At 33.2% G+C, this 11944-nt stretch overlaps 1 protein-coding gene across 1 annotated transcript in view; it reads left to right on the top strand.

Annotated features, from left to right (window-relative positions):
- Nucleotides 1–11944, top strand: part of LOC108755592 (aminopeptidase N) — a 24931-nt gene that overhangs the window by 3176 nt on the left and 9811 nt on the right. The window contains exons 9-14 of the mRNA XM_018498700.1: nucleotides 107–224; nucleotides 509–692; nucleotides 4023–4233; nucleotides 4798–5075; nucleotides 5813–6012; nucleotides 9980–10156. Coding sequence (XP_018354202.1) covers nucleotides 107–224; nucleotides 509–692; nucleotides 4023–4233; nucleotides 4798–5075; nucleotides 5813–6012; nucleotides 9980–10156 — 1168 coding nt within the window. The remainder of the gene's footprint in view (nucleotides 1–106; nucleotides 225–508; nucleotides 693–4022; nucleotides 4234–4797; nucleotides 5076–5812; nucleotides 6013–9979; nucleotides 10157–11944) is intronic.

The following is an 11944-nucleotide window of genomic DNA, read 5'->3' as shown; positions in this document are numbered from 1 at the left end:
TATATATATATTAATTGCGTACATAATTTAAATAAAAGAATAATCACAGACAAATAATTACGCGTATGTAATTTTTTTAACAATATAGTGTAAGTTTATTAATAAAAATTATCTCACCTTTTGAATTTTATAGCCGAGTTAGTTTTCCGAATGCTTAATTACACTCTTGGGCGCGACCTATTCCAAAGAAGCGTGAGGAATTTCTTCCATCAGCAATCGAAAGAGTAGTAATTGCCTCCATCAATTAGTTGGGAAGCAGATTCTAATCTCCAACAATTTAACGTTTTTACGTAAAAGCAAACTTCCGTTTTTCTGCAATAGACTTCTGCATAGAAGTAAATGAAACTTCTAAGTTTTAAATGTAAATTTGTGTAAGCAATTAAAGATTCTTTCAAAACAATTGAAATTTTTTCAAGTTATTTTTGTTACGTACTGCTTCCCAACTATTTTTCTCGATAATATTGATCACAGATTCTATATATCGCAAACTATCGCCTTTTGTGTTTAGAGATCGCAGAACTTTCTTCGCCAACGATATCTTCACTTATCTGAACGATGTGGCGAACGAGACGAACAATCTGCCACCAGGTCTGACCATCAACGGCATCGCCGCTTCGTGGATTAATCGAGACAGAGTGCCGTTGGTCACGGTCATTCGCGATTACGAAACTGGAAAAATTAATCTCACTCAGGTAAGCTGAACAAAAGCGTTATTTCCTGCAAGGACGCGCGATGCGAGAAGGCACAGATGCGATTTTCGCACAGATAAAGCAATAGAAATGATCACGTATGTGTTATTTAAACGCGATTAAAGCATTCCTCTCGTCAATAGAAGTTATATTTACTAACGAGAATTGACAATAATACTGATTCTATTACGCCAAACGTTTTCAATAAATAAAATTGATAAAAAAATTATTAAATGCTTCATTATTATTTAAGAAATTTAAAAATAAAATGAAAATACGTTATTTAAAAGGCAAAAAATAAAGATATAATTTCGATAAAAATATTAACATATATATATATATTATTTTATACAAAATAAAAAAATCATTGCGTGATAAATATCAATTGAATTAATTGTAAAATGCACCGTTACATCCGAAACAAACATACAATTTTTCGCGAGCAGAGAAACATTAATATCAATAAATTCAGTCATAAAGAAATATTTGCATAATGGATTGTATTACGTAGATTACTCCGAAAGTTTCCGCAAAATTGTATACAAATGTATAATTAATTTCTGAAATTAGCTTTATTGTTTCTCAAAATACTCTGTGTTGCAATGAATACATTTTTCCATTCAATAAAGTCAATTGTCGAAGCATTTTGTCCATCTTACTGGAGGCACCTTACACATCAAATTTTCGCTTCCACTGTCGCATTTGGCACGTGTAAAGTTGGCTCCGCACTTTTCAAATTTTGTAATTTTTTTAATTGTGTTGTGCTACGTTTGTCCTAATTTGTGCCATAAACCGCAGCTCAATAATGTGCGTTTTCCAATAAAGAAAAAACGTTTTTTGTGTTGGCCCCGCACTTTTCGAATTTTGTAATTTTTTTAATTGCGTTGTGTTGTGCTACGTTCGTGCCAACTTGTGCCACAAATCGCAGCTCAATAACATGAAGCGTTTTCCAAAAAAAAAATAATTTTTTTTTATGCTGGCTTTGCACTTTTCAAATTTTGTAATTTTTTTAATTGCATTGTGTTGTACTACAGGTATGTTTGTGCCGCAAACAGCAGCTTAATAACATAAAGCGTTTTCTAAAAAAAATACAATTTGCTAACTACATTAATATATAGGAATGAAAAACTTTAAATACCAGTAATTTGCGAACGATGTAAGATAATCGAATTCTGCGAGTTGTGTTGAATTATGCTACTCAAGATTTACGAAGCACTAGTATAAAAAATAGGGATTAGCTATGGTATTGATAAAAATTTGATCTTGAGTAGCATAATTCAGCACAACTCGCTGAATTCGATTATTTCACACCGTTCGCAAATTACTGGAGTTTGAATTTTTTTGTTTTTATATATTAGTAGTTTGGGGGGGGGGGTGGAACGCTTTATGTTCTTGAGCTGCGATTTGCGGTATAAATTGGCACCACACAATGCAATTTAAAAAATAAAAGTGCGGGTCTAACTTCGCACACGTGCATCTAGCGCATTAAACTTCAAACCATGCATTTTATCCTCAATGGGTGGAAACAGAAAGAAATCACAAGGTGCCAGATCGGATTATAAGATGAATGAGTCACATTAATTGTACATAAGTAGTGACCGAAAAGTTGTCTCCTCTGCATTGAGTGACGACGCATTGTCTTGATACAAAATAATGCGCCACCTTGGCCGATTTTGGTGAATTTTTTCAAATACAGTCGGCAGGCAAATTGTTGTGTACCACTCAGCATTAATCGTACAACGATTTTCAAGCGCGACATACACAATAGGACCGATTTTTTTAAAAAACAATGCAATCATTTTCTTCCCAACACTTGTGCTGCGATTCACTTTTGTTGGATGCGGCACCGAGAACATCGACACACTCGATTGTCTTACTTTCCGATTTATAGCAATAAATCCATGATTCACTTATTACGACGTCATACACTGCTCTGAACCGACTGTAACCATATTTTTTGAGCAATTCTTTGACATGCGTCTCTTTTTTGGGGCCTCCGCGGTATCCAACAAACACATAATTTTCTGATGCCATGCAAGATGATCATGCAAGATTATTTTGATTCGTGTCATACCAATGTTTAGGGATGCTTTTATTTCTCTGCAAGTCGTGCTATGGTCTTCCTGCAATAAGTTGCGTACAGTATCGACGTTCTTTAGAGTGACCACCGTGGCAAAACGGCCTTCACAGAATTTCATCACTGAGTTCTACTCGACCGCGTTTGAAGTTTGCGTATCACTCAAAAATAGAGTTCTTTGAGATGACGTTTTATCGTCAAATGCTGAACGAAGATTCTCGGCACATTGTAGTGGAGTTAGACTTCTTAAAATCGTAGAAAATCATCGCGTAATCACGCGGAAATGTTTTCATGATAAATTCATTTTCTTTCGAAAGTGTCAACTTTAAATATGTCTCACGGCTGAACGAATGAATGTTTGTTGATGCGTCAAAGACAAAAGTGTCATTAAAAGACAAATAAAATTAGTATATTAACAGTTTTAACACGCCTAATGTCATCTTGCGAAAACTTTCAGAGCACCTGCATAAAATTTTTATATCCGTATTTATAGTCAAGACTTATAGTATATTTAAGACTTCCTTAAATTTATCTTCAGAACCCTACGAATTATTTTATTGGTTATTGAGGATCTAAAGGTAAATTTAACGAAGCTTTAAGTACTAGGTCTGACTATGAGTACGGGCATTAGTCTCTCCTAAAGCAATAATGGGAGCTTTCCAGCAAGAGAACAAATTGATACAAGAGTCATCCTGTCCTTGTTCGATAATCAGTAAGAAACAAAGACAGAACGACTCTCATGTTCATTTGTGCCTCTGCTGGAAAGCTCCCAATAAAATCAAGGACTAATATGTACATTTAGTGTGTTAGTGACATATATGTTACGTATATGAAAATTAGAAGAAGATTTAATTCTACATTTAATTCATATACGAGTTTTGTCCCATAAAAATATAAAATATATACTAGATTTTAATCATTTAAATATTTAGATTATTAAATCTTTCAAATAGCAGAGCTTTATACTCTTTTAGATTTACGATTATAAATTATCGATTATAAATTACGATTATAAAGTTATATATTACAATTTTTGCTATACTTATTTTTTTCAAATCCAATTTATTAAAGTTTTTGTCACTTTATTTTATACCTAATTATTTATATAAATATTGGTAAATGAAAAAATAATAATATATAAAAATTTTAATTTAAATCTTTTCCTATATAGAGAATGAAAAAAAGATAAAAGAACATTTTATTGTATATTCTCAAGTAACATTTATAAATAAGTAATACTTTATTTGTGCTTTTAGAAAGTCTATCTGAGAGACATACCACCGCAATCTACAGCGAAAGTGTCCTATCAGTGGGACATTCCGATCGTGATGCAGGCACAAAATAAATTGAACTTTCACAACACTAAACCGACTGTATGGCTAAAAAAAGAAAACGTACCGAAAAATTACACTATCTCGGACATTACCGACAAAGATAACTTCATTATTGTGAATCCCGAAGAAATCGGTAGGTGGATATTCGAACAATATTTTCAATAGAAAACCAATGTAATTCTTTCTAACAGCAAATTACAATACCAATGATTTTAATTAAAATAATTTGATTTCTCTTTAACACATTATATTTAATATTTTTATACCAACATTTGATTTTTTTAATGTATATTTTGTAAATGTTAAATATCTTCAAATGTTTAGAAAAAATTTATATCAACTAAATAAAAATATTTACAGATATCATGTGCTGAAAACATATAAATGCATTTTTCCTTTTTAGTAATTAATCCTTAGTATTCACCATAATTTTTTGGTTCCTACTATACACGATACAGTCGTTCATGTTCTATAATTTTTATCATATTACACGTATACAAAAATTATTAAGTGATTCTTACATGTATTATGACTTTAACATCTTTACAACGTATTTATAAAGTTGTGTATTTAAAAAAAAAGAAAAGAATAGAGGATATTATTAAGTTAAGTGCTCCTAATATTTCAAAGAAGAGAAATGCGCAGAACATGAATAACCTAACCATGTTTATTAAGAATTAATAATATTACTTCGCAGGGATGTTCCCGGTAAATTACGATACGTGCAACTGGAGGATGTTGTCGCAATATCTACAAGGGCCAGATCGTGAGAAAATACCTCCGTTAACTAGAGCAAAACTTCTGCACGATGCATGGAACTTGGCATACGCTGGCGAACTGTGCTTTGGCGTTGCGATGAACATGACTCTCTTCCTCAAGGAAGAAAAGAGCCATGTGGTTTGGGAACCAGTATTCACAATGATTAATCATATCGGTCGGCGCATCGAGGGTTTGGACGTATATTTGAAATTTGAAGTGAGTAGATGTTTTTTTTTTATCAATTCATTAAAATTATTAATATTCAATATTAGCATTATAAATAACAAAATTGAGTAGGTGCTAATATTCGATATTATCGTTAAAATAGAAATCGTAATTGTAATTATAAACTATAGTTGAATTATAATATTTGTAACCATTTTTTCTCTCGCAATTAGTGTAAAATACGTCATTTTATATAGACAGGTTCCGATTCAATTTCCCAGATAGCTACGTATCTATCTTGTTGCTGGCATATTGCTTGCTAAGTATGCATTACTAAGCATATGTTGCTATCAGAATTGCAGCAACTAAGTCCTCATTTGTTGGCAACTTGATGCTTTCATGATAATATGATAATATTGAGTAGCAACTTGCTAGTAGTTTATCGACAATTTTAAAATCATCATCATCAAAATTCGTACTACTGCCATGTTGCCATAATAATATGCAGCATCATGCAATGCTTTCATATTGCCGACAACACAAAATAACATTGATGCAGCTATCTTGCTGTTAAACTGTCGGCAATACATATACACATTGTTGCCTGCATGTTGCTACAATGTCGGTATATTCGAAATCATTGAAGATAAATCTATAGCAAGTTGCCAACATCATAAGCAATCACACATTTGTGTGATTTTGCTGAGACACGCTTTGCTATCTGGATTGTCCTTTAATTTCTCATATCGTCAGAATAAACGTTAATTAACAATTAAATAAAATTTCAGGCGTATATTCGAAGCTTATTGAAGCCTCTCTACTTGGAACTTGGAGAGAATCCTCAACCTGATGAACCTTCCTGGAAAATTCACATGCGTGGTCTTATGCAGAACTTCCTTTGCCGTGCTGGATATGAACCTTGCGTTATGGAGGCCAGAAATCAATTCAAAAAATGGTTGACTGATGAAGAGCCGGACAAAGGAAATCCGTCAGTATCAGAAATCATAAGAACAAATTATACTACTTATTAAGATAATTCTTTAGTATACGAGTTACCATGCATAGAAATATCTAATTTTTATATAATGAAATTGAAGTACCAAAATTGACATGTGCAAAATTCTACAATAGGTTAAAATAAGAGAGAAAAAAATATTGGAAATGTAATCTTTTATGTATAACTTAGTAACAGATAAGGCTTGCAGATGCTTCTTTGATTGACACACAAACTCAGATAGCAAAGCGTGTCTCAGCAAAATCACACAAATCTGTGATTACTTATGATGCAACTTGCCGTAGATTTGTCTTCAGCGATTTCGAATATATCGTAACATCCAGACAACAATATACGAGGTCTGTTCAAAAAGTATCGCGAATTTTGAATTTCCGCGGGTTATCGATTTTCGATTTTTTTATGGCGTTATGTTGGTACTCATGTCTCTCACTTATGCCAACAAGTTCGGCCATTTTGAATGTTCAGTTAATTTTTGACAGCTGCTTTGCTTGCACGTGTTTTGGCTCGTCTTCGATTTTTGCCTATTCCAAAAAATGGATCAAAGAATCTGTATCAAATTTTGTGTGAAAAACAAAATTAAGTGCGCGGACGCATTCCGAATGTTGACTGTGGCATATGGTGAAGCTACCTTGGACCGAAGCAACGTTTATCGGTGGTACAAAATGTTCTCAGAGGGCCGAGAAGATGTGAACGACGAAGAGCGTGCCGGACGCCCGAGCACGTCAACAACAGACGAAAACATTGATGAAGTGAAGAAAATAGTATTGGCCAATCGGAACGGTCAATAAGGAATATTACCTGCAAGTTATGCGCAATTTGCGCGAAGCAATCCGCCAGAAACGCCCGGATTTGTGGAAGAACAAAAATTGGCTTTTGCACCATGATAACGCCCCTGCTCACACATCGTTGCTTGTGCGCGAATTTTTGACCAAAAACAACACACTAATGATGCCGCAGCCACCGTATTCCCCAGATCTGGCCCCCTGTGACTTTTTCTTGTTCCCGAAACTGAAGAGGCCCATGAAAGGACGACGCTACGCTACGATTGAGGAGATAAAGACGGCATCGAAGGAGGAGCTGAACAAGATCACAAAAAATAATTTTTTGAAGTGCTTCGAGAATTGGAAAAAACGTTGGCACAAGTGTATAATATCTGATGGGGATTATTTTGAAGGGGACAAAATAGATATTCATGAATAAATAAATAATTTTTGAAAAAACACAAAATTCGCGATACTTTTTGAACAGACCTCGTATGTGTATTGCCAGCAGTTTAACAGGAAGATAGCTGCGTCAATGTTATCTTGCGTTGTCGGATATGACAGCATTGTATGAAGCTGTATATTATTATGACAACATGATGACAATCAAAATACGAATTTTGATAATGACGAGTTTAAATATTTTTCGCAATAAATTTATTTAAAGTTTTTCAGCACATTAACATGCTTATAACATGATATCGAATTGAAGATTTAGAATTTGCTTGTCAATTTAATTTAACTTGTGATATTATTGCAGTAGTTTAATTGCGTTTGATAAAGTTCGGAAAAATTTCGGCGCACAGTTTTGAATAACTACAAAAATATGTATGTACATATATAAGATATAGATAATTCACTGTGAATTATTTGGGCATTTAGATAATCTATAGCTTTGACCCTTATAGGCTTGAATATGCTTATATTTGAGTGGACGATTTTAAAATTATCGGCAAATTGCTGGCAAGTTGCTACTCAATTATATCGTGAAGGCATCAAGTGTGTGACCAACAAATGAGGACTCAGTTATTACAATGGTAGCAACACATAGCAATGCATACTTAACATAGCAAGCAACATGCTAGTAACAGACAGACATGTTGATATCTGGAAGTCTTGCCATAAACTTTTCTCAAAAACAAGATTATAATAGTTTAAAAAATTACGATTGTGAATGGTCACAAAAAAAGTAACAGGTCAACTATTCTGAAAAGATATTTATGTGCATAAACTTGCATATTTTAATCTCGAAAAGTAAACATAATCTCTTTATGTTTTCATTCGAAGATGCAGATCTTGATGTACTATCGTATCTTGATTTACTACCATATTATTTATTAAAAAGTTTGTTTTCTGTTTCTGCACTGGTTACACTAATTCAAAAAGTGTACACTAAAACGTTTTCTGTTCTCAAAATGGCACCAGCGATGGTGTTTTTTGTTCCAGTGCAACAGAATTCAGTGCACGATTCACTGTACTGGCTGCACTATGTCTGGAGTCAGTGCAAACAGTACAAGCATTAAATATCAATCATGAAACTTTTTTCCTGGAATGAAAAGTGAAAAGTGAAAAATTTCTCCATTAAACTTAATGGTTAAAATTTTCACTTTTCACTTTCCATCCTAGGGATAAAGTTTCATGATTGATACCCTAGTGTACACTAGTTCAGTCACAGAAAACAGACCTTGTACAAATAGTGCGTAATTATTTAGAAGACACCCTTTACCTTCAATTTCAGTAAAATTATGCTCATTCGGCGCGTTTTTACATAAAACGAAAGAATCTGACAGTAAAATGTTATACCTAATTGTACCGCGAACCGAGATATTAAGCGTTCAAATTGATGACTATTGAGGTTAGGAAATTTATCAGCTGCGAAATATCGCGATGAAACATGTACTGCGATCACATTTTCATGCTACATGTATTATAGGTTTTTTACTAACTTGCTTCTACAGCAATATATATAATATTAACGTTTGTTTATTAATATTCAAATTGTTTTCCTTTCATCGTTTAGGGATTTATAACTTCTCGCACATAGCAAGAACAGAGCAGGTTTTTATTTTGAATAAAAGTACATCGAATGAGCCTAATTTCATTAAAATCGGAGATGAAATAACGATTCTAAATAAATACAGACTAAAATACGTGTACATAGCATTAAGTCAGTGTGACAAATTTCCTAATCACAATGTCGTCAACTTTAACGCTTAATATCTCCATTTGCGGACCTAGACATGACATTTTACTCACAGATTCTTTCGTTTTATACAAAAATGCGACAAATGAGTATAATTTTATTAAAATTGAAGATAAAGGACGTTTTCTAAATAATTATCCGAGAATTTATGAGTAATAAAATGATAAATATGTATAAATAATAGCAAGCCTACATATAAAACATTTTATGTCATCATTATCTTTAATTAAGAATTTTTTTTAATAGAATTGCATTTATTTTCATCACACGAATCTAATACTTCCATGTAAACAATATGGGACGCCATTTTTATCTTGCACTAAAACGTTTTTTATTTCTTACTTACACGCTTACACTCGTCAGTTCTGGATTGCACTAGTTCAATTCAATTCAGTTCTAGTGCAATCTTTGTGCAGAAACAGAAAATGAAACAGAAACAAACCTTATACACGTAGTTTTAATATTTAATGAAATTATATAGATATTTGTAATTTTGAGTGCGCTCACTCCAAATTTTTAGTACTTTATTAAAGAACCATCTTAATTTATTCAAGAAACTTATTTTATGCATATACATATACTTATTTAATTGTTTCAATTCAAACATAGCTTAAGTGAAATATTTTTAATCCGTAAGGGATATGTCCTTTTTGAGCATCCATAAAAAAAATACCTGGGCGTGAATTCGCACTAGATGTCTTTAATATCTTCTGAAAGTTAAAAACGAAATTAAAGTAAAACGTATATTTTTCAATGTAAAATTTTCTAATCAATCGATTGATGATATTTAATTTTCAAAAAACGCGTTATTCATTCAAAACAGAATGTTAAACAAAACCAATTTTTTCATATTACAAGTTGATGCGAATTCACACCCAATTAGATGTCACTAATTACGAGTTAATCAAATTAATAAGCATACATTTTATCAATAATAACAAAACATTATTGAACTGGGGAGAATTGTGCTTCGCAGGGTCGCCAACAAATTCCTTTGCCCCGTATTCAAATGGGGCACCGATGAGGAATGGGAGTTTGGATTGCAGCGAGTCATAAATTTCCCGAAGACCAGCCTAGCTAGAAAGCAGAACGAGCGCACCTACTTATTGAAGACTCTCGCTGGATGTCCGAAGGACGCAAACAAGATTGAAAGGTCAGCATATTCACAAAATTTACAGTTTTGAATAAATCCTATTTCTTATAACATACATAGTCAAAAAACAAAGTGTTTAAATATAATTTTCTCAAAATTCTCCACGTTCCTAACAAGCTTAAAGTTTGTGCAATTTGAGTAAAATATGTAAATCATTTAAAACTTCAAAATGAGTGCTGTTTGAATAAAGTTAAGCCTCGTTAGTATAAGTTTAATTTCTTCAATCTACATATACATATACTCATATGTATTCATATGTTCATATGTTCATTTCTTGTATATGTCCAGCTGCTTTATTGTATATGATGTCTCAGAAATGGGGTAGGAGCCGCATTAGGCCACGTAAAAAGGATCAAGGGCAACAAAGCAATGTCATACTATTTTGAAATATTCCTTGTAGTTTACAAATTAAAACGTCTAAGCCAATGCGCGGTGATGTCACGTCGTACGAATTCATAGCACGGCTCATCATGCCTAACTCGACAGCGGCGAGTACCAAGGGGTAGGATGATACTTCGTCGCCTGGGACCTTCGTCGTATAAGAAGCAAATGTGGCGCTAATAATGCATAGTCACATCACATAATCAGCAAGCGTTGCAAGCGCTGCGACAGTTCTGCACATTTTACACATTCTACAGAGATTATGGTATTCAGTCAGTTCTTATTCATATTCAAGATCGTCTTAAGTTCAGTCTTAAGATGTCACGAACCAATCAAAGGATCGCATTAGCTTAAGACATTACTTAAGACGGTCTTGAAATAAGAATCGATTATGAATACCGGCCTATAAGTTGAAGTTATTGAACACGTTCAAGTTGATAAATCGGCTAGCCTGCTTGTCGAGTAAATGAGCATAATTGGTTGTTACTTATAGATCCAACCAACCATATTCAATCGCTCGGTAAGCATGCCTAGCCGTTTTGCCGTCGTGAACTCGCCCATTGGTCACGCGATCGCGAAGGAAGTGAATAAGTGCGATTATGGCTAAAGCTATATTATATATAATATTAGGTTCCTATTACCTCAATATTGATAAAAATACTTTTAATCGATGTATTTTTGGGTAATTAAATGTCTAGGTTATCCAAATAACATCGAGATTGTCGTTGAGGAACTGTGACCACATTTGTATGGCATCTTTAATCGGATTTAATAACAATGATGAAAATACAATTCAATCGATGCGTTTTCGCATAACAATAAGTAAAAATTTGACAAAAAAAATATCGCTCTGCTTCATAAGCTGTGATTAGTCATTGAAGTCAATGATTATTCAGGTTAAGAAGTTGATCACAGCGACAAAATATTGCGATGTAAGCATACATTGCAGACACTACAGTAAAATTTTCATTTATCTGCTTTAGATCTACCGGAATAGCGTATTGAAGAAGGTTATGTTTAGATTCCACTCGAGTGCTACCCAGATATCACTCCATTTTTGTTATTTACTGAATGTTAAACAAGGATAACATGCAGGTGGGAATCCACCTCAGCATGTTGATTAAGGCCCTGCGCACAATGGAAGGAATAAGAAATTAGGAATTAAGAATAAATCATTTGAATTTATCAGAAACCGTGTATTCCAATGTATCCGATTTCTGATAAATTGAAATTGTTTATTCTTTATTCCTAATTTCTTATTTATTCTATTGTGCGCAGGGCTTAACTATGTGCTTGTAGGAGATAGTTTTCTCCGTTTAAACCAACTTAACAAGGTTAATTTTTATGAGTATATGTTGTACAGTGCGTAGCATGATGTCGGGTTCAATTTTTGAAGTCCATGTTTGA

Source organism: Trachymyrmex septentrionalis, unplaced genomic scaffold (genome assembly GCF_001594115.1).
Source record: "Trachymyrmex septentrionalis isolate Tsep2-gDNA-1 unplaced genomic scaffold, Tsep1.0 scaffold89, whole genome shotgun sequence".
Classification (NCBI taxonomy): domain Eukaryota; kingdom Metazoa; phylum Arthropoda; class Insecta; order Hymenoptera; family Formicidae; genus Trachymyrmex; species Trachymyrmex septentrionalis.
Note: the sequence above shows the minus strand (reverse complement) of the source record. Positions and strands in the feature narration are given on the sequence as shown.